General features: G+C 38.5%; 2 protein-coding genes across 2 annotated transcripts; one reads left to right on the top strand and one right to left on the bottom strand.

The window, feature by feature from the left end:
* Window positions 1-7,103: 7,103 nt before the first annotated feature.
* LOC110904076 (zinc finger protein 511) lies at window positions 7,104-10,839 on the bottom strand. The gene is made up of 4 exons (XM_022149880.2): window positions 10,604-10,839; window positions 9,000-9,061; window positions 8,097-8,295; window positions 7,104-7,659 (listed from the first exon to the last, which is right to left on the bottom strand). Exons 1-4 carry the CDS (start codon window positions 10,733-10,735, stop codon window positions 7,294-7,296), a joined length of 759 nt encoding a protein of 252 aa, XP_022005572.1. The 5' UTR covers window positions 10,736-10,839; the 3' UTR covers window positions 7,104-7,293.
* An 8,901-nt stretch (window positions 10,840-19,740) lies between these two features.
* LOC110904074 (nuclear transport factor 2B) lies at window positions 19,741-22,344 on the top strand. The gene is made up of 2 exons (XM_022149879.2): window positions 19,741-20,213; window positions 22,092-22,344. Exons 1-2 carry the CDS (start codon window positions 19,917-19,919, stop codon window positions 22,164-22,166), a joined length of 372 nt encoding a protein of 123 aa, XP_022005571.1. The 5' UTR covers window positions 19,741-19,916; the 3' UTR covers window positions 22,167-22,344.
* The last annotated feature ends 2,219 nt before the right edge of the window (window positions 22,345-24,563 follow it).

The raw sequence follows: 24,563 nt of genomic DNA, 5'->3' as shown, positions 1-24,563 counted from the left end.
ATGTTATTTTCTAAATTATAAGCCCCACTATATAGACCCATCGTTTGCCTGTAGCCTTAAGAGGGGCGAAAGTAAAAATAATCCTTATCTCTCCCTCGAAGGCGCCCAACCAGATATTTTAGGAGAAATGCTTCTTGATGAACTATTTCAACTAGAAGATCTGATTCTTAATTGGCTAAAAGAACTTAAGATGGATTTCCTTAATTCATCTCAAGACAATGACCAAGAAGAAGTGTTGGGATCGCCTTCAAACAACCTCGTTGCTCCCGATAATACCTTCAACTCTAGCAAAGATTTGGACGATAGTCGTCCCTGTGCCAATTGTACCGTGAAGGACTCCCCATCGACTTCGTTCGATGCATACATAGACCTGAGCGATTCGGCATACACCTTCTTTAACGAGAGCCCGGAAAAGGGTTGGACTTATCCACCTACATTTAGCATAGGAATCACCCTCACCGACAACCTCTTGCGTTCTCGTCTTAATTGTAGGATCGTTATTGACGATCGAATGAGTCAATCAGAGCATGAACACCACTGTTTATGCAGCGGAAATACACAAACAGCTTGAATCAAAGTAGAATGAAGTAGAAACAGAATGCAGATCACTTTAAACACATTTTCTCATTAATACTTCTCAGAAAAATTCGGCAGCAGTTCGGCTACACGGTCGACATTCAGTTACAAATGAGAAAACACAAACTACTATTTATAGGGGCTGATTTCGCTCCAAATGACATAATGTCATTTCGAGCGGAATCAGCTCTTTAACACATAAAATTTTCAAAACAGCCCCTATACTATACAAAACTTACGTATTTGACCCCTAGACCCTATACAAGCTTGACTAAGACTAAGACGCAGACTTTAGACATTCGTGCACCAACAAACTCCCCCTTGGATACAGCCGCAGTCTTCAGTCTTGTCTTCGGGTCTTCAGAGTGACTTGAACGTTTCACCACGCTGCTTAGGCTTCCTCCTAAGCAAGTTCCTCACTCTATCATTCTCTTTCTTCCTTTTCTTTTCTTCCTCAGCTTGTATATTCATCCATTTTCCTCTGTTTTCCTCTAGCTTCTTTCTTTCACGTTCAGCTTTCCTTTTGACTTTCTCTTCAAGCAACCACCAGGTTGACTTCCATTTACTTTCAGAATTTATGCCTTTCTAAAAGCAAAGAGTAGCAACTCTTTGAAACTGCGACGCTTGCTCTTTATCTTCAGCCTGAGAGTGAATCTTGTTGATGAATAAACATTCAATATCTTTCGCAGAGCAATTCACTATCCACATCGGGTCATAGATATAAATCTCTCGTAATTCACTTCCTGCTCGATAAGTAATCACAGCTTCAGTCGTGATACAACTATAAACCCAGCCCATGAAGCCTTTGTGAAACTCCTGCTCCATTGGTGGCACTGGTATAGTCTTCATCGTTCTCGGCTTTTTCACATTCAGAATTGTTTCTTCAACCCCTGACACTGGATCTACCCTTGTAACTCTCTTCGGGTAATGCGGCTTCCAGTGTTTGAATTCTTTCAAAGCCTCAAACTTTATCAATCCCCACATTGCAGCATCATTCTTCCTGACGGGATACCCCAAGGTTCTAACTTCTGATAACTCATCCACATCCCACCATGGAAGGGACATAATATCATGTAACTTTTCAAAATATTGAACACCACATTCTCTCCTGATCGCATACGCATTAACTTGAGGCAGAAAACCCCAGCTAATAATATCCCCCAAAGAAATACTTCTGTCTCTCTGATAATATTTCAACGGACGTTTGAATTTACGTTCATTGCTTTCCTTGAACCATTTCTTACGTTCTTCCTTCAGTGGATCTTTTGTGGTGCCATCAAAATTTTTGTCTTTAAGAATTTCAGCAACTTTTCTTCTAAGTTCATCCCGATTTTCTTCAGTGAAGAACTCCATCAATGTAGGTAACTGAGAAGTATCTTCTTTTTCACTCTCGTCATCAGTACAATCCTCGACCTCAACTCTGTCATACACATCAGCATCTTCAACATAATTGTATTCATAATCACGCTGATGGTTGATGTCGAAAGCATTCAGCTCTTCCTCAAAATCGAACTTAAAATCATCTTCTTTCACATTGAACATCTTCAGTACCTCATCCAATGTGTAAGTATGCCTTATCTCACCTTTTTCAACATGAGGTTCAATTCGAAGAATCAGCTTCTCAACTTGATCAACATTCTGATCATCACCATGCTCCCCCTTTCCTTCAGCTCCCCCTGTCTCTTCATTCGCAGTGTCATTCAAAAAATCATCAACGGTTCTTTGACTTGACTGTTCAGTCACCTTAATTCCCATACCACCTTGAGCATCATCATTGTCATTATCAGAACCATGACTGCTAGCAGAAAAGAAAGTTTCTCATCATCGTCATCTTCCCCATCATCATCATCCTCATCTTCATCATCCTCATCATCACCTTTTTCCTCAACATCCTCTTCTTCATCATTTTCATCATCATCACCAGCAAGATCCTCTAAAGATACATTCTCTTCAAAGACGCCAGATATAGAGGATAACGGTACAGGATTCTCAATAACAAGAGATGAAACAATTGATCTTTCAACTACTTCCACACTGCCTTCAGTACCCTTTCCCTTATCTTTCATCTGTTCGTCAATCTCAGCTTGGCGTTTAGCCCTAAGCTCTTCAACTTGAATCTCTTCAAATCTTTGCTCAATTGACGTTCCAAGCATATTCTCAACTACTTTGTTCAACATGTAGAACTCGTGCTCTTTCAATGCCTTTGCAGCCTCAAGCTCTTTGTTTTTCATCTCGAAATATTTGTTCTGTTCATCCCTGCGAGCCTTTTCTTCTTCAAGTTCAGCCACTCGCACTTTCAGGAAATCAATCTCAGTCTGCTCTCAGCTGCTAACACTTTGTTTTCATTCAACACGTCATCCATCTTTTTCTCTAACTTCTTTACATGTTCATCGTTTGCAAAGCCAAAATCTCCAATATCTTACAGATTATCCGGAGGAATGTGAAGACCTTTGTGCCCAGAAGAACCAGGAGTTATTTGAATTTGAGTGAGTGGTGGTGTTTTGAATTTTTCTTGAGATGTGAATAAGGTTTGTTGTTGTGGTGGTGAGAGATGTAGTGGTGAAAGATGTAATGGTGATGGTTGTCTAGGTGGTGTTGGTTGTTTTGGTGGTGAAGGTTGTTGTGGAAGTGTAGGATGTGGTGGTGATTGTATTGGTGATTGATGTGGTGTAGGTTCAGGTGGTGGTGTTGGTTGTTTACTCGGTTCTTTGGAAGGTTTCTTCTTTAACACTATCTTCGGCTTCGTAATCTTTGTAGTAACTTTCTTTATCTTTGGAGATACAATTCTTTTTCTTGCTCCGGCTTTCTTTCTACCACTTGAAGGTGATTGCGATTCAGAAACATGCTCTGGAGATGGAACGTATGCATCATCATCTTTTTCCTGTCTCTTCCTCTTTCTCAATTGTTTCTCTTTCTCTATAGCTTCTTGAATTCTCTTTAGACGTTCAGTCTCATCTATTTCATCATCAGAAGAACTCGAAGAGCTTGTTGTACTTTTATTGACATCATCACCTTCAACATCATCAATAACCTTCTCTTTCTCAGCTTCTACATTAGCTGCTTGCTCAGACACTAAATCATCAACATTTAACATCACTTGATCAATATCAGCATACGGATCTTCTTCCGCAGTTACAACCGGCTCTTCAACCTCAGGCTCATCAATCAATAACGTCTTTGCCACTTTCTTTTGCTTTTTCTTTGGCTGTGATGAAGACCCTCACCCTCCTGTGATTTAGGGGTAACCTTCTTGCCTCTCCTCCTCGTTTCTTTGACAAACCAGTCATTTCGGGTGGTTTTGAACTCCTCAAGAGTCTTTAGCTCATCAACATAAGCTGCTTCCTTCATCTCTTCTTCATTTCTCCAGTTTTGGTGATTAACTGGATCAGGATCAACGTAGTTCACATCTTTGATATATCCGAAGAATTTAGCGACTATCTTTGGTTTTGGATGGTTTGGGTGATATCTTGCAAGCTGCTTGAGAGAGTCATTGCTCATGTGTGACTGAACTAACAAATCATTCTTCAAATCACGTTCAATCTCTGGATATGCATGATCGATCAACATTTGCACGAATCTTGGATACGTCCAAGTTTGGCTCTTCGTTGTGATGTTCTCGGCCATGTAGTGAAAAACAATGTGTGATAAGTTATACTTTTTTGTTCAGAACCAATGCAGTGACCATGTTCATCTGGTAGTCACGCATGGTATCGTACCCTCCTTTGGTATGGCTGAGTGACATTAATACACAATGAACAATAAACTTGTAGGGTGTCTGAAAATTTTGACTTCAAATAATTTCCAACATTTAGTGCACCCACATATCCCATCCTTAACATGCAACCCTTGACCATCCGTTCAGGAAACTTTGTTGGCGAATCTGCATCGTCTGGAAAATTCACAACCTCATGAATGAGCGCCTCAGTAACAACAATTTCCTTTTTTTCATTATGCACCTTCACAATTGAATGAATTGCTTTGTTTGCTTCATCATACTTTGAATGCTTCCAGAAACGTTTAATATGTGACTTGTACAATGGACGTTGATCAGTCAAAGCCTTTTGAATTGGTATTCTACCCATGAACTCCAAAATACTGCTGAATTTTGCCAATTCTGTATTTTTCTTCACATCAAGATCACAACAACTGTTGTGAAGTGGATCAAATATAACGTTTGAACCCTGCAAATCAACACAGTACAACATGAATCAAACACTTAGAAACATTTCAACACAAAACACCTACAAGCGAAATCACTTGTCAACAGAAGCGAAATCAAATGATACACATTGAGCGAAATCACAAACTGATGTAGGAGCGGAATCACAAGGTACACTAGGAGCGGAATCAGTTTGCAACTTAGAAGCGGAAACAGAATTTGCTCATATGAGCGAAATCAACTGAACCCATAGGAGCGAAATCTCCTCATACTCAGTTTGGGGTGGAATCAGAATATACCCTAAGTTTCAAGCGGAATCATAATTTTACTCTCAAAACTCATCAAATCAAGAAATTGAAATGGTTAACATGTTAATCTATTAATTCCGACCAAAAGGGTATGTTTTGATTTTATTTTTGACCCCAAATATACCCTAGATCTACAATTTTATCATGAGTTCATCGACAATCATTCAAATTACTCAGATCTGGAACAATTAACACACAAATTTATGATCTACACACTAAACCGACTACAATGATATGATTTATTGTTTAGATTTGCGGCACGCGACGGGGGAACGTTAATCTGGCGCGACACGCGGGGCCGCTCGCGGCCTGCGAAAGACTTAAGTGAATCTCTCACGTGGCGCGAGAGATCAAAGTTTGAAATTTTTATTTTATTTTCATTTATTCGATATTGGAACTTGATTATACTTATTTATATGTTGTCAAAACTAACTTTTAAGTTGGTTTTGATGTTAGGTGAAGTTGGTGATATCCCGGATGAAGATCGAGCGGTTATCAAGAATCGACTGCATGACCAACAAAGCTTCCGCATTGATCTATTTACTTTTAGTCAAAAATCAATCTTGTAAACACTTAACACTACATTTTTTAATACTTTAAACTTGTATGAAGTTAAATTGATAAATTTTTGAAAGGTCGTATTTTTATATATAAAAATGTGTATTTCGTATAAAATTGTCTATTGTGAGACGGATGTTACATGAGAAGATGTCGGAAGTATACACGAATGAAATTTATATCACGTCATGGAGTACTGGTGTCTATCGTATCGATTAGAGATACACGATTTACTTCAAACTTTTGGCGCGATTTTCAAGAGCAGATGGGTACTAAGTTGTTCATAAGTACCGCATATCATCCGCAGACGGATGGGCAGAGCGAAAGAACTATTCAAACGCTCGAGGATATGCTACGAGCATGTATTATCGATTTTGGTGGTGGTTGGGATATCTACCTACCACTAGCTGAATTTTCATATAACAACAGCTACCATTCCAGTATTGGAATGGCCCCATATGAAATGATTTACGGCAGAAAGTGTCGAACCCTGGTGTGTTGGGGTGAAGTGGGTCGGCGATAATTAGCCCACAAAGAAGTAGTCAGGATCACTAATGAAAAGATTGAAGTGATCCGGGCTCATTTAAAAGCTGCTCACGATCGACAAAAGTCATACGCGGATAAAAGACGAAGACCAATCGAATTTCAGGTGGGTGATATGGTTATGCTCAAAGTATCTCCGTGGAAAGGGGTTATCCAATTCTGAAAACGGGGAAAACTGAGTCGGACCATTCATAATAGTGGAACGTGTGGGTAAGGTAGCTTCCATGTTTCTCATCCACCACCACCCAAAAACCTACACCCCCCCCCCCCCTCCCATCACCGACCCAAAATTCTTTTTTTTTTTTTTTTTTTTTTTTGTCGAGAGGAGGGGTGTGTGTGGGGGGGGGGGAGGGGGTTAGGTTTTTGGGTGGTGGTGGGTGTTCAGGATTTTTTTAGGTTTTTTTTTTTTAGAGGGGGCGGTTTTTGGGTGGTGGTGTAGTAGTTTTAGGTTATTGACATTTGTCACTCTATAAATCATTCTTACACTTCTTACAATTAGGAGTCTTTGTAGAATAACTTAACCCTGAGTATATAATGGCAAATCTTTTATAAAATCTTAATTAATTAAGCAATCATCTTACAGGTTTATGCCTCTTATTGGTTCGGCATTTAACCATTTAGAAGTTGCCAAACAGCCCTTAAAGAAAACACGACACGAATGGTAGCAGCTTTAACAACTAGGCTAAAGTTGTGTGAAAAATCTAACCCCGGCAGTTGCAAGAATCCTTAGCCACCAGACGAGCCTTATACCGATCGATTAAACCATTAGATCGGCACTTTGTGCGAAAGAACCATTTTGAGACAATAACATTTTTGTGACGAAGGTCGAGGAACAAGTGTCCAAGTTTTATTGTTTTCAAGGGCAGAGAGCTCATTATGGATAGCCTCAACCCAATGTGTATGTTTAGAAGCAGACCCCTTTGGATCTGAATTAGCATATAATGCCGAGTGAAGAGCCGTGGAAGCAAACTTGGCACGGTGACATGTAAATTTACTGTTCAACAAGAAGACCATCCTTTTCAACATACCACATTGAATTACATTCCATGGTTCATATGATTTCAAAAACATATAGGGAACCAAACACTCCTTGTAAGTTGTAACCATAATTTGCCTACCACAATAACTACCTCAGCATACTAAAGAAGTTCATTTCTTTGTTTCATGTTGAACAGCACGAGGGACAAATGTCAAGCCACGAGTATGGCGCCGACCAAAACTAATAGCCGAAGGAGTGGAATCAGAAGTAGTCAGTTTGGAAACAGCTGAAACAAGGCCATTCAGAGTCTCTTCTTCTACTTGCATCGCACTTGCACTCGCTCCTTCTTCATTTTCTGTGGTAAATGTGGCATGGTGTTGTTTACGTTGGTTTTTCTTCGATCTTTCTTTTTTTGATGGTTGGGCCTTTTTAAAGAAGTCGAACGAAGAAGGGAAGTTGTGTTTGTCCATTAGATGTTGATGCCGACTTTTGTAGCTTTTGAGCTTCATACCACATCCCTCAACAAGGCATTCATACTGTTACATAATATGAAAATTAAAGGGTAAAATAGAAAGAACAAAAATCAGCTATCAACAATCAGTCTTTACTTTTACAAGAAAATATGATTATTATTTCAATAATATATGTAACATAAGTTTAAAGTGCATAAAACAATAGTTTTGACACATTTCTATATAGGGGAAAGTAGTATTTTCTCTCTCCCCTAAAAAGGATTCAACTTTCGAAAGAAAATGTTAACAAATTAAACTTTCAAAAATTCGTCCCCATGGTCTGGTCAAAGTTATAGATATCGTTCCTTGTGCAAGCTATTTACGAATATTGTTACTACTTTCACTGTTTGTTTTCACCCACGGTCCCTCGGACAGTTAGAATGACCAACCAAACTAGCCTTCCCCGGCCTGTTTAGACCCAAAACACTGATTGTGAAGTGCAACAGAAGATGAAGAATTACCATAGCATAACCTCGTGCGACTTTTGCTTGGAAGAAAGAATCGTGTGCCTCTGATACGTGTATGCCAAGCAGGCGAGATGTAGGGTATACTCTAGAACAGACAGAACAAGAAGCTGTATGCCTTGCATTGTAATGATCTTCAAACTCTACCAACGATCTCAAATTGGCTCCACAACCAACAATTGGACAGCTCACTTCACTGGTCAAACAAAAAAGTAGATCAAACAATGTCTTGGATACTGGTAATTCAGTTATAGCCACCTCAGCAGAGAAATGCCATATAAGCAAGAAACAGGTCATCAGGTTATCAGATTACCAAATTACCCATTTCAATAAAGTGTAATTACCAGGTCAGGGCATATTGAGTTTAACTACCAAAATGGAACATCAGCCTTAGTACATAACTATTTAATGACTAGCCCATGTTGCTTACAATTGTACAGCGTACTAAAGAGTAAAGATCAATTCATCAAAATAAGGCATGTAGTAAGTCTATAAAACGATCCCATATGATGCACAAATGTGTATTTCACCTAAGATAGTAAGAATAATAAACGATGAATAAGTGATGTTGGCATACATTAAAGACAAATGAAATCAAATAAACATTACAACCTAGAAAAGGTTGATTATGTGTTAAAACTCTAATGTTTCTCTATGGATTTTAATATACTTGAATGTTGATAAACATAACTTGTTTTCAAATGAAATCAGAGACACTAGGACCCATATTAGAATAATTTTCAATTTAAATACATGAATGTGGACAAACATATCTTCTTTTCTCTTCACTTCACGGCCTACATCAATACACCTAAGCCAAGACTGGGTAGTCATTATAATTTGCATCTTGTGACAAGTAACATAAATCAAAATAAAGTAAAATAAAAAGTCCGACAGTACCTGTCAGCATCATCCAAATTTCTAAGCTGCTGTTTTTCCTCTTCAGTAAGATCCAGTGCAACCTGGACATCAACAAGAAAGAGTATTATCTTTAGTCAAACTCATTTTAAAATAAAGGAGGCCAACGAAAGATGGCAAACTAATTAGAAATGTTGGGCTGCTGGCAGATTATTTCCACCATTCTCTGAATCTCCGAGTAAAGCTGAAATGGGCAGTGATGACTTTGCATAACAAAACGGGGATGAACAAATAGATATAAGCCATCCAGGCATTGGATTTGCAGACTGGACATAAGCAGATATCTAGAAGCAGTGCTCACAAAAAGTGCTCATCTTATTAAAACTTATTTATATTAACTAATACAATGACATCGATGGTATAACAACAACAGTTACATACCTTTCTACTTGAAATAGAAGTTGGTTTTGATCATTAAAGGTGTAAAAATTGTTTTGGTAGCATATAATAAGAGAAATTGCCAGGTCATTATAGTTTTATACAGGATCAAGTTCATCACCATTCACCAATTTGTAAATTTCATCAGTAATTAACAATAATTTATCACCAACTTTATCAAGTAGATGCATGGTCAATTTAAAAACCGCAACGGTGCAGTTCCTTCTGAACTATTTAATAGAAATTTACATCCAGTAAATCAAAAACATCTCTACCATACTTACTAGTCCAAATACAAAAAAAAAAAAAAAAAAAAAAAAAAAAAAAAAAGTCTGACTCTAAATAGGAAGCTGTAGTACCAACAAACTTATTCAATAGTGTACTATGATTCCTTCGGTTCTCTTCTTAAGCCTAAAAACTACAACTATCATTTCTACCACTCTTAAAGGCTACGGCTGTAAAGGAACGGAACGTTCAACGAAGAATTCGTGAACCGTTTGGCGGGAAGTCTGTTTATGTTCGTTCGTTTATTAAATGAACAAACACGAACAAGAAATTTTGTTTGTTAAGCTAAACGAACGAACATGAACAAAGGATGCGTTCGTTCGTTTATGTTCGTGAACGTTCGATAAGGCGTTCAATTATGTTTGTGAATGTTCGGTAATATGTTCATTTATGTTCGCTCATATGTTCATCTGTGTTTATTCACTTAAAGGTTTTTATAATGTTATATTTTTATTTTATTGGTTTTAGTTTTTTTCAAATTTAGAAACCCTAGTCATTATATGTTTGTTTGTATTTGTTTGTGTGCATGAACATTCGGTTGTTTTCATGTATGTTCATGAACATTTGTTTGTGTTCTTGTGTTCATTTGCGTTCATTTGCATTCGGTAATGTTCAGTTCATGAACACATTCATTTCCTTAACGGACGAACACGAACAAGAAATCTCGTTCGTGGAGAGTTCATGAACATGTTTTACATCACCATATTTCACAAACTATTCAGTTTCCAACTAAATAAACCATCCTTAAACCCTAGGATGGCTATTATAGGTATGAAATTAACCTAGCAAGATGTCACATCTAAATTCTGAATAGTACATGTTTAACACCTAAAATCTGCATCTCAAAATCACAACAGGAGCTTATTAGATAATACATAACAAACCGATTAAAATCAAAGAGCTTAATTGAAAAAATAACGAACCTGTTTGGCAAGAAGTTCGCGTTCAATGTTTCCGGAAGCGAAAAAGGGATCGTCGGGACCGAATCGACGAAGAACTGGAAACCAGTACTGGAATTCTGACTGCGTTTGCAAATTGTTATCGATCATCATCATCGTTGAAGAATTTGTTCCGATTGGAAGATTTTCTAGATGTTCCGATTGGAAGATTTTGTAGAAAATGATGCTTCAAACCGCCTAATTAATATTGGGGACGGATCTTTCGGGTCGGGCGAAGAATCCGGTCGTCTAACGGCTCTTTTTCGTGAGATGAGTGCTGTCCAGCTGTCAGGTTATTTGGGTTATAAGGGTGGAGGGTAGGGGTGTAAGAGCATTCACATCCAAATAATCAAATTATGTGTGTGGTGTTTTTAAAATATAAAGAGTATAAAAAGTGGTTGTGAGTGGAGGAGAGAGAAAATGTTACTATTCATCTGTATATTTGGGGGGACACTGTTCACCTCCTATAATTTTTTAATATATTTTGAAAGCGGTTGTGAGTGGAAGAGAGAGAAAAGATAATGATAAAGGTATAAAAAATATTATTTAATTGAAAAGGAGAGAGAAAATGTAGTGTTTTTTAGTGTAATTTAGGGTAAAAATATGGTGGATTGAATGTGAATGCTCTAACACCAGCCGAGCTCAGCCCGAGCCCGACTAGGCTAGAGCTCGGCTCGTTATGTTTTTATGAAGCTCGAGCTCGAGCTCGGCTCGGTTCGAGCCTACTTCTCTGAGCTCGAGCTCGGCTCGCGAGTAAAATCCAAAGCTCGAGTTCGGCTCGACTCGGCTCGAGCTATTTCGAGAACAACCTCAAATGAGCTAGAAGCTCAGCTCGAGCTCGTTTCAATAGCGATTAAGCGAGCCAAAGCTCGGCTCGAGCTCGGCTCACCAATGTTATCATCATCATTATTATATTTTATATATATATATATATAAAGCTAAAATTTTGTTTAGGCTCGTTTGGGCTCGCGAGCCTAAACGAGCTTTGTATTTCAGGCTCGAGCTCGGGCTCGATAGCTAAACAAGCTCTATTTCAGGCTTGAGCTCGGGCTCGTTAAGGCTCGTTAAGGCTCGACTCGTTCGAGCTTTTAACCGAGCCGATCACGAGTAGCTCTCGAGCCTCTGGGCTTGTTTACACACCTAGTGAAGGGTATAGTCAATCACCCTAGGGTGTTTGAGTGAAATCCTACCCAATAATATTATGTCATTGGGAGGCCTCTGGATTTTTCTTGGAGACTTCAATGACGTTCGTGCACCAACTGAAAGGTTAAATTCTGAATATATTCCCTTAAATGCTTACTATTTTAACCTTTTCATTGCCAGTACGGATCTTGTGGAATATCAAATGGGAGGTAGACGATACACGTACCATTCAGATAACGGCACCAAATTCAGTAAATTGGACAGGTTCCTTGTTTGCAGAGGTTTTATGGACGCGTGGCCAACGGCGTCCGTGGTGGCCTTATCAAATGTGGTTTCTGACCACTGCCCGATTTTATTAACGACAGTGCCGGTTGACTTCGGTGCAATCCCAACGAGAGTTTTCAACTCTTGGTTGGAGATCCCTGGAATTTTGGATTATGTGGAGCAATTAAGTTTGCATTTTAGATTCACGGGCCGGCGGACTTGGCTCTAGCTGTCAAGCTTAAGTGGATTAAAAAAAAGGTTAGAGAGCGAGTAATGGAGTTCAAAAGGGAAAAGGATGGGGAGTATGCTGAAAAATGAAACATCTCGAATCTTTAGAGATGGCGGCTGAAACAAGAAACCTCTTAGATCATGAACTTGAAGAAAGGGCGGAATGTAAATGAACTATACTAGAGTTGGATAGGCTGAAACTTATGGACCTCCAACAAAAGTCGAGAGATCGGTGGGCCAAAGACGGGGATGAAAACTCGTCATACTATCATAGGGTTGTAAATGCAAATATTAGCAATAACCGGCTACATGGATTGTGGATTAATGGGGTGTGGGTTACATCGCCAACAATAATAAAGGATGCGGTGCATGGTTTCTTTTCCGTTAAATTTCAAGAGCCGATGCCTACACGACCTTCCCTTCTTTGTCCGAACATTGCCACTTTATCCGAAACAGAAGCGTCTTCTCTGGTATGCCCTTTCTCTCTTTTGGAAATTAAAAATGTTGTTTGGGATTGTGAAGGGGATAAAGCACCGGGTTCGGATGGGATAAATTTCCGATTTATAAAACGTTGTTGGAAATTTTTGGAGAATGATTTTATGAAGCTTTTTTCGGAATTTTATCGCAAAGAAGACATTAGCATCGGATGCACATCTTCCTTCCTTGCCCTTATACCTAAATGCAACGACCCGCGCGACCTTGGGGATTATAGACCAATTACCTTAATTGGTTGTATAAACAAGGTAATTGCAAAAGTGTTGGTGGCTAGACTAAAAACGGTAATTCATGGCTTAATCTCGGAGGAACAAACCGCTTTCTTGTCGAATAGAAGTATTTTGGATGGCCCTCTAGTTCTCAACGAGATTATCCCATGGATGAAAAAGCACAAAAAAGAGGGGCTTATTTTTAAGGTGGATATTGGAAAAGCTTATGATACTTTGAATTGGGACTTCTTGAGATCTATTATGCAACAAATGAGGTTCCCAACAAAATGGTGTGCATGGATCATGGCTACAATTAAAACGGGTAGAGCATCGGTCCTAGTTAACGGTTCTCCCACACAAGAATTCACTTGCGCTAGAGGGTTGAGGCAAGGCGACCCTCTATCGCCTTTTTTATTCATTATAGCAATGGAGGCGTTGACTAGGGTCATGAAGAGAGCATGCGATATCGGGGTGTATAAAGGGTTAACATGTCCTAATAATGGGCCATACTTATCACATTTCCTCTTCGCGGATGATGTGGTATTTGTGGGCAAATGGTCGATACAAAATGCCTTTAATTTGAACCGAATCCTTAGGTGTTTCTACCTCACCTCGGGTCTTCGAGTCAACATAAGGAAGAGTAGCCTTTATGGAGTTGGGGTGGGTGAAAGTCAAGTCCAATACATGGCGGGAATATTAAGATGCAAACCCGGCACGTTCCCTTTTAAATACTTGGGCCTCCAAGTGGGTGCAAACATGAATTTGGTTAAAAATTGGAAACCGATTGTGGATACGTTCAAGAGTAGATTATCGGTTTGGAAGTCAAACACGTTGTCAGCTGGTGGAAGGATAACCTTGGCAAAGTCGGTTCTAAACTCATTACCGACATATTACTTTTCACTTTTTAAAGCCCCTCTGCAAATTATAGACCAATTGGAGGAACTGAGAAGGGATTTCTTGTGGGGCATTACGTCGGATCACTCAAAGATTAGATGGGTCGCTTGGAACAATGTCATGGCTCCAAAAGATTTCGGCGGGCTTGGGTTCGGGTCATTAAGAGAGTTCAATCTTGCTATGTTGGTGAAGTGGTGGTGGAGATTTAAGATGGACACCAATAGTCTTTGGAGAAAAGTGATATGGAGCGTGCATAACAACTCTAGAAATTGGCAATTCATACCGGTAAAAATTCACACTAGCAGGGCCTTGGAAGCATATAACATCCATCTCAAAAGATTTTGGAAACATTGGCATTGATCTGGTAAAATGCTTCAAAGGGGCGCCGGGTCAAGGGCGGGACATACTGTTCTGGAAGGAATCGTGGCTGGGTGACGGGCCGATATGTATTTTGTTCCCAAACCTCTTCTGTATTGAGGGGTCAAAAAACGCAGCTGTAGCGGATAAAGTTTCGGTTGCAAACGGGGTCATCTCGGTTAACTTTAGTTGGACCTGCCAACCGTGTGGCCAGCAGGAAATGAAAGAACTTGCTGACTTATGTGCAGCCCTACAGGCCAGCTCTATTGGTCATGATCGGGATAGGTGGATGTAGGTCGATGAGCCAATAGGGAGGTTTTCGGTACGTAGCTTAAAGGAACGGATGCAAAAGGCGACATACTCTGACTTGGGGCTGAATTTTAAGTGGAATAGTTGGGTCCCTATCAAGGTTAATTTTCTAACTTGGAGATTAATCCTAAACAGAGTCCCAACTCTAGCAGCTCTTGCCCATCGAAATGTAAATCATGGTTCGACGACTTGCAAGTTATGTGGAAGAGAAGAAGAAACAACAGACCATCTTTTTATTTCTTGTAACTTTGCACAAACTGTTTGGGATTTTGTATCAGATTGGTGCAAGATCAGATCTCTTTATATATTGGAACTAAAAGATTTGGTTAACATCCACAATCAGGTTTGCGGATCAGCTAAATGGAGGAAAGCACTGTTTACGGCTATTCAAGCTACTTTATGGTGCCTTTGGAAGACCCGTAATGATGCTATCTTCAACCAGAAGGCGCCGAATTTGTCAAGACTAAAGGAGGAGATTAAGACGATGGGGGTTTTTATGGTTTAGGAACCGGGCGTCGAGTTGCGGCTGCACATGGAGAGAGTGATGTAATTTTGATTTACCTTGTTGTGGTCTTTGATTTAATGGCGGCAAACTGTACTGTAATGTTAACCAGTGGTTAACTATATTTGAATAAATTTATTTGTTGGCCTTTCAAAAAAAAAATATTATGTCATGTCAACTCCCCATTCCACTCCCTATTTTGCACTCAATCAGGGGGTATGGTCAATCACCCTAGGGTGTTTGAGTAGGTTAAAAAATAAAAAAAAAATGTGATTGGTTAAAATGGGTTAGGACCTACCATTTTCTCAATCACTCTCTCTCCCCCATTTTCGGTAAACACTCACCGATTTCCCCACCCTCTCTACAACTCACCGAACACCTTGAATCACTCGGTATAGTCACCGATCGGTGACTTATACTCACCGCTTATTATACCCTCCACCCTAAGTTATGGGTTGCTACGATATTTACAAATTCCTATAGTTCCTAATTTACCTTAATTTCATAACAAATGACCTAGAAAAATCATGATAATGAAATGTGTATGCCTAATTTTATAGAGATATATGTTAAAGGAGTAGGAGTTGGGTAGAAAGTGTGTTTTTCCTATAAAGTCTAGGAAGCAATAAGAACGCGACATGTGGCATTGAAGGATTTTAACTAAAAGGGCAATTGTGTAATTTGAATATTATTTTAATTATGGATTATTTTATTAGGATAACTAACTAGAAAATTATGGAAATTAAATATCTCATTTAATTCAAATTGACAGTTTCAATTTAAATCATACAATCCCTACAACATATTCACATGAATTCGGAAAAAAGGATTTTACAACATTGCTAGAGGATTCTTGACATTGTGTTTTAGCAGCAAACATATTTCTTGACGCTGTGTTTTAACAGCAAGCAGATTTGCTGGAGGATTCTTGATATTGTGTTTGAACAGCAAGCAGATTTCTTTGACATTATGTTTTAATAGCAAGCAGATTTCTTGACGCTGTGTTTTAACAGCAAGCAGATTTCTTGACGTTGTGTTTTAACAGCAAGCAGATTGGTGGAGGATTCTTGACATTGTGTTTTAACAGCAAGCAGATTTCTTGACATTGTGTTTTAACAGCAAGCAGATTTCCTTGACGCTGTGTTTTAACAACAAGCAGATTGCTGGACATTGTGTTTTAACAGCAAACAGATTTCTTGACGCTGTGTTTTAACAGCAAGCAGATTTCTTGACATCGTGTTTTTGTCTTCAACACACTGGCATCATCAACATTAAAGTGGTAAAACACATTAACCTTAAATCATACAACGAAGATACGAAAGTGAATCGGGTAACCTAGAGTTAAATGAGACTGACCTGGATTCGAAAAGGGCTTGCCGGAAACCTTGACTGATCGTCGGCGGCGGCGGCGTCACCCCAGCCGCTCCTCTCTGCCTACCCCCTTCTGGTCTCTAAGTACCACCACCACCACAACGCCATCCTGCGCCGCCACTAACCCCACAAAATCCCTCCTCCACTGTGTGTTGCGGCCATCACCGTTTTGAGGTTTTTGGAGGTGGGTTTAGAGAGGGAGAGAGAGATATAAAGAGAGAAAGAGGAGAAATCGCATGAATTTAGGGATTGGTTAGTGATATGGCAGTTTCTTGACTGATTTAAAACACTTCCAATTACCAAAATACCCTCACTATATTAAAAGTCTCTAATTATATAACTCAGATATTACGAAAATGTCATCCATTTGATCTAAGTCATTAAACACACTCATCTAATGGCCTAGATCGCTTCCTACACTTTCTAGGAAAAACACACTTTCCGCATGATCGCTACTCTATGTTAAAGTTTTGATGAATTAGTTGAATCACCATTATATAATCAACAATTAGAGGATCACAGAGTTTAAAGAAAAATATGGAAGGGGTTGAGACACGAAACAGGATGGCACACCAACAAAATGAGTTGAGGTGGTTTGTAATAGAATGAATAAGTATTGAAACTTTGAGGAAGTCTTCGAGAGAAGGGGGAGATGGAGATGACAGGATAGAAGCACGTAGACCAATATGGAATTTGAACCTAGCTGTATATTTAAATATATTCATCGCTCATACATCCTCGCAACCATGAACGCTTGCACTACCGTCATCAATAACCACTAAACCATTGGCCAGAGTGGTGGTTAGGTACCAGTGAACACCCGCTATGATGCCATCAACAAAAAAAGAATGGTGATGGTTGATTTTGCGATGATCAGGAAGATAAGTTTTGTTTAACACTCTAATAGAATCTAGAGTTTGATAGTGAAATCGAGTTTATGTTTAATGAGGGATTGTTGAAAACATTTCATAGCGAGAACGATAAACAAATATCGTAGCAATCTCCAACTTACCATCAACCACATACTGGAATTGGTCTTCAACAACCTTTACCCTTTGACATGAACATAAAGCCGACCTAAAATTAGAACAAAAAATGCATAAAGAGGGGTTGGTTGGGGTAGTTTATATCTTTTTTTTAAGGGTGATGTGGTAATTCTAAAAGGCTTAATATGTTTTAACATATAATGAAAGGTTGGGGTAGTTTATATCTTTTTTGTTTTTGTTTTTAAGGTTGTTGTGGTAATTCTAAAAGGCTTAATGTATTTTTAACGTAGAGTTTATGAAAATGACGAGACATATTACCAATGGTGAACACCGGAAAATATAAGTAAATTTTGAAAATAAATGCAACTTGTAATATAAGCATACCACATGAACTATATACGTGATTTACTATTTCTTTCATATACTAGTGTCTTTGCCCATCAACTCATTCCAATGCACGCACCCTTATTTGGGACATCACCACAAAACATGTTAATCAAGTGAAACTAAGATAACACCCTTGTTGGTTCTCCTCCACTATGTGTTAAAAAAAACGAGGTTTGGAAACTAATGGTGGTGTCTCTCCATTTTCATGAAGGGTTATTTTTGTACTTAAAATAAATTACTTACCATTCTTAGAATGACTATATATGTGTGAATCAGAAAGAAAACAGGCCTTTAGAGATGATAACTTTTATTTCATATACACACACATTACGATTAGATATAGATATTTTGGTTTCAAATTCTGGTGAATGCATAAGATCGTGACAAGTTCTTTTATGAACACTTCCACACTTGATATAGGCATCTATCATTCTAGCTCAAGGCCATTCATCTCATTGTTTACAATTCTCAATTTATATGTGATTTTTATTTTAAAGTCGCATAATACAAATATGCCACTTACAAATTAAATGGTGAGTAAAATGCAATTTGCGTCCCTGTGCTTATAGGCTGGTGTCAAATTGAGTCCCCCAAATGAAAATTTCGCTGCATGAGTCCCTGCCATATGAAAAACACTACGATTTGAGTCCCGGTCGTCAATTTTTGTTAGTTTGACCGTTCGGTCAAGGGGCAATTGGTAATCTTATAATAACAAGAAAAAACTAAAAAAAACCGAACGGGTTGTTTGTTTACCACTTAATGATGCTCTTAATGGTTTAGACATCTTACTGGTTCAGCACTTAATGGTTCAGACAGTTTGTTTCGCTAGCTGATGTCTGAATGGTTCAGACATTTGCCTCTGAATGGTTAAGCATTACACTGAGTCTGAATGGTTAAGACCTCTAATCTGAATTGGTCAGATATTTGTCTCTGAACGGTTAAGCATTATACTGGCTCTTAATGGTTCAGACATCTTACTGGTTCAGCACTTAATGGTTCAGACCTCTTATTGGTTCAGCACTTGCCAAAGAGCCCCTAAATCTAGTTTCATATCCTGCACATCATAGTCTTTAAAACATAAATCCAAATCTTCAAGAACATCACCATCTTCTATCATTATCATCCGCTAACCATCATGAACAAATTCAAGTTCATGAACAAGAATTGAAACATCCTACATTTCATTAATTTAAACTTATAAAGTTAGCTGCAGGGACTCATAGTGTAGCGAATTTCAATCTACAAGAACTCAGCCAACAAAATTTTCATTTGAGGAACTCAAGTTGACACCGACCTATAAGCACAGAGATACAAATTGCAGTTTACTCCAAAATGGGTAAAATGCGTTTTATATACCAAATCATGCTAATGAGTGAGTGGTTGAAGGAACTTTATTCCAAATCATGCAAATGAGCGAGTGGTTAATTTAAGCTTATTCTCTTTTTTATGAACGGCAAACTAGCGAAATTCACCACATTGGGATACACTCGCCTTCCGAACCAGGGAAAGCCCTCACCTAGGGCCGAAGCTCATGAACACCCGCCCGACGGCACAACAGTGCGGTGAGGTAAAACCTGCTCAGTTCAAGGATCGAACTAGCGATCACCGCCTACTCGTCTAGTCTCATGTCATCACCAGGTGCTGCAGAAACTAAATGTTGGTGACACGAATTAAACCTGAGACATTTAGAACAGCAGATCTCATCCTTACCACTCTACCACTAGCTTATTGACTAGTTGAAGTCATAAGTTATAAGTTAGAATTTCGAACTTCTTAAAAACAATTTTTTCACACACAAAAACAACTTAAATAAGTTAAACCAATCACTCTAAAAACAACTTATTAACTTTTATAAGTCGATAAGTTATAAGTTGCTCCAAGATAAGCTAACCCAAACACCCACAAAGACTTTATTCCACACCAAGAAGATAAAATCATAAAAAGCATAGGAAAAAATATCAATAAATCCATCTAGTGTATTAGGTGTGAAGGGGGTCCCCAATGTCACACACACGCACCACAACCCAATAATCCATTTAGCGTTTTATATCAGCTAACTAAACCATAAAACAGAGCGTCTACAACAACCAGGATCCATCCATTCAACACAGAAGAATCAAATCAATTCAAATCAAATCAAGCCGGAGAAGGCGATGGATCCCGACGCTCTATCAAAAGCATTCGTGGAGCACTACTACTCCACCTTCGACACCAATCGTGCCGGATTAGCCAACCTGTACCAGGAGTCTTCCATGTTGACTTTCGAAGGTCAAAAGATTCAAGGATCTCAGAACATCGTCAACAAGCTCACCTCTCTCCCCTTCCAGCAGTGCAAACACAGCATCACCACCGTCGATTGCCAGCCCTCCGGTCCCGCCGGTGGTATGCTTGTTTTTGTTAGTGGTAATCTTCAACTTGCCGGTGAACAGCATGCTCTTAAGTTCAGTCAGGTAGTTGTTAATTTACTTTTGTTTAATGTGTTTATATACATACGTGTTTGGATCTTGTTAGATGATTTCGATTGCTTAGAATTTGGTGTTTGGTTGAGATTTGAGTTTTAAACCCTAATTAACCGATCAGGAAATTAGATTTGATGCGTTTGTCTGTATATTCAGTGGTGTAGGAATGAATTATATCTATGAGTGGAATTGGTAATAAATTGATGTCTTAGAAAGGAAGTTGTTACTTGTTGATGATGATAATAACGGTTTTTGTGTGCTGTTGAGTTAAACTTGTTGTGAAGGAGGATATATCTTCTATGCAGTATTAGAAATGAGATAGAATGGTGTGCTGATGTTATTTCGTAACTCTAGAAAGTGTAAGGTGGTATGAACATGTAATAGCTTGTACAAAGTTGAAGTGTGTATCTATTTTGTTTGTGCATAAACATGACACTTTTCTGTTGGGATGTATTCTATATTCCTTGTATTGTAGTCTTGACAATTTTGGTTTACAGCTCGTATGTATTGGTTGCTAAATGGGGATTGGTAGTGTTTGCGAGTTGTGATTGATTTGGCAAATGGACCTTGGAGGGTTTTGATTGTGATTTGTGATTTAGACGCCTAATTTATCTCAAGGATTTGGTGATCATTGCTTCTTTAAATATGGAATTGCTTACTGGCTTGTTGTGAATGGTATCAGTATGATTTAAGTATCGAAGTTCTAAGTGTTGTAGTTGACTTAAGGTTTCAAAGAAAACCATCGCGGTTGCAGAATTCCAAAGGGGGGGGGGGGGGGAGGGGACTTGATTTGGAAACTTGAACTTTTTGCCCCAGTTTGTGGCAACCCTGTTGTTATTCTTTGATATCTGAAGTCACGTACAATGCTTAAAAATGTAAAGTTTTCCAAGCATGATATTGGTTTTCTAAAATTTATGCAACTAATGGTCTTATTAGAAGCTACACTTGCAATTATTGCAAATGTTGACACTCACTGAGTTGTTGGGAATTTCTTTCTGTTCACTTCTCACAAACCTTCTATACACATGAGTGCTTATTTTTTTCTTGTCCATAAGTTATTCACTATTCATAGGTGTTGTTGACTTCTTCGATGAACCCATCAAATGAAAGCACATTGAGTTGTTATTTACCAGTCATGAAACCTCCATAATATCCTTTCCTGTTCTAAAAAACGATGCAATATCTATAACACGGTTACTTGTTGCATTTGCAAACTTTGAAATTTTATTATGAGGGAATGATGATCTTGTAGATTATTTCTGTGCCTCCTATTCTTCATATTTGACGTCTAATTTGTTTAGCATATATGTTTATATATCTGCCTTTTATCTTACTAAAATTTAATACATCAATAGACAATGACATGGGCATATATTGATATCAATTTGTTTAGCATTTATGCTTTAAGTTGCTATGCCATATGTAGCCATATGCTTTCTTAAATTATATGTTTCTATGTGATCTCTTCTTTTATTAGGTCGTATCTGAAATGTATATTCATGGACTTGTTTTGTGAAAACCAACATGCAACATTGTTATATATTTGTGTTATTTGAGAGTACTACAAAAGTTTTGCATGTTATAAATTTTCAAGGGATGCAAGCAACACCAATGTAAAATATAACCCGTGTCGCCTGCGCATAAGTAAATTTGGATATCGTAAATAGTTGGACATTATACAGTGTTTTTCTTTTTCTGGTTCCGGCTTGTAATTTATTAAGGCAGAGTTATTCATGGCATACTTATTTTCTCATATATTTGCGATGTTACCTAGTTTTGAAAAGCTTATATACCAATGTGTCTTTTGCGATTTGAAAACGTAAGTGTAAAAGGAAGTCATACGTTCTTTGCTTGTTTGTTTATGTGCAGATGTTCCATCTGATGCCGACACCCCAAGGAAGCTTTTACGTGTTCAACGACATCTTCCGCTTGAACTATGCTTAAAACAAGGTGCTTCTAGAAGCCAGATATTGGCTAGTTTAGCATTCAGTTCTGAATATTTTGCCCATCAATTCTGTGTTTTATACTGGTTTGTTCTATTCTATTATTGGAAGTGTGGATCAATTTGTGGAGTGTTGTCTGACTGGCTATGTTATGTTTTTGGAAAACTATCATTTGCTTCTACGGGTGTTCGAATATCTATCAACAGATAAAACCATAAAATCGGTCTGTTCTGGTGCGGTCCTAGTTCCTAAACCGTAATTGAAGATATCCTTTTTGGAAAAGGGCTAATCATCTAACTAACCATTTGAGGGTTTGACCAAACTAAATTGCAAAATTAGCATCGACTTTTACCATTTTCATAACCAGGAACCAATTATGTTACAACACATGGCAAGTTCGAATGATCATTATTGTGATTTTCTGTATGGAAATAATGTTTGATACCGGAGGGTGTGCAGGCGCCACAGCGGCCACTTCACCTCCCATAGCGCCTGGAGGGCGCCACCACCCACACCGCCGAGTTTAAGGAGGGGGCGCCATGGGTTGTCCGCTATCATGGTAACGAGGAAGAAGGAGATGTTCAGGTGGGGCTCACATGATTTAATCCAATCAAATCTTTTTTTTTATTTTGTTTAATATGGACTTTATCCCACACCGAGTATGTTAAGGGAGGGCATGATAAAGCCCCCTGGCTGGCGTGGATCCTACATGGCGCTGACGTGTCCTGATAAAGCCCCTAGAGGCTCCATCCCACACCCCATAGTGTGACTTGGCGCCACCCCGCCACCTCAACATCTATAGTGCCCCGGGGTGCTATACACTATCCCCTCCAAGTTAATTGGGGGTGCTATGGATTCTCCGCCATGGTGCTAACGAGCGTTAAAGGTGTGTGCATGTGGGGCCTACCTCTTTTCAACCAATAAAATCTTTTTTTTTAATTTTGTTTAATAGGGGGTTTTAAACCATTCCATGCAAGTTAAAGAGAGGGGCTTCAAAGCCCCAATATGACGTGGCGTCTAGGTGAATATAACGTGACGTGATAAAGCCCCCAAGGGCTTTATACCACACCATCCAGCCATGATCATTTAACTCATAAAGTGGGTGTTTGGGGTTCCTTATTTTGAAGAAAAAAGGACTTTTGAAGGGGTAAAAGTCCTTTTGAGAAGTGTTTGGCTTTCCATTTTAAGGGCAAAAGTCCTTTTTTGAAGGCAAAAGTCAGGATTTCCTGACTTATTTTTGACAAAAGGACTTTTGGAAAAGTCATCAATAAGTTAAGCTAAACATGCTCAAAGTTTAGGAGTTGGGACAAGCATGGAAGTTATAAAAATTGTAATGAAAGTTTATCATCACAACTTGCAACCCATGTATAAGCTTATAAGTTGGGAAGCAATATATATATATATATATATATATATATATAGGGTAAGGTTCATGCGAGAACCACCTTTATTGCGAGAACCGCGAGAACCAATGTGAACACAAGCTAAAATAGCTAAAAAAACCTAAAAAAACCCTAAAAAAACCTAACCCCCACCCCCCCACCCCCCAAAAACCTAAACCCCCCACCCCCCCCCCCCCAAAAAAAAAAAAAAACCTAACCCCCCCCCCCCCTAAAAACCTAACCCCCCCCCCCAAGCTAAATGCTAAAAACTAAAACCCTCAAAAAACCTAACCCCCACCCCCCCACCCCCCAAAAACCTAAACCCCCCACCCCCCCCCCCAAAAACCTAAACCCCCCACCCCCCAAAAACCTAAACCCCCCCCCCCCCCAACCCCCCAAGCTAAAATGCTAAAAACTAAACCCCCAAAAAACCTAAAAAATCTAAAAAAATCAAAAAAAAATCTAAAATTTTTTTTTTATTTTTTTACTATTTTTTATGTTCAAATCGCTACTTTTTGTAGCCAAAAAAAAAAATTTTTTTTTTTTTAAATTTTTTTTTTTTTTTGGATACTAAAAGTAGCGATTTTTATATAAAAAATAGTAAAAAAATAAAAAAAAAATTTTTTGGGTGTTTTTTAGATTTTTTTAGGTATTACTGTTTGTGTTCACACTGGTTCTCGCGGTTCTCGCAATAAAGGGTGGTTCCTAACGGATCTTTGTCCTATATATATATATATATATATATATATAGGAAAAGGATCATGTGAGAAGTGATATGCTAGTTGAGAAACTTGAGAAGCATTCTGGACCACACATTTTTCTAAGCCTTTCGTAATATACACATATGTATAGCTTAAAATTGACTATATACATATGTGTATAATGAGATATACACATATGTATATAGTCAATTTTAAGCTATACATATGTGTATATTACGAAAGGCTTAGAAAAATGTGTGGTTCAGAATGCTTCTCAAGTTTCTCATATAGGGTGGACTTCTCTTAGGATCCCTA

Source organism: Helianthus annuus, chromosome 14, assembly GCF_002127325.2.
Source record: "Helianthus annuus cultivar XRQ/B chromosome 14, HanXRQr2.0-SUNRISE, whole genome shotgun sequence".
Taxonomy (NCBI): domain Eukaryota; kingdom Viridiplantae; phylum Streptophyta; class Magnoliopsida; order Asterales; family Asteraceae; genus Helianthus; species Helianthus annuus.
This window is presented reverse-complemented; position numbering and strand designations above follow the sequence as displayed.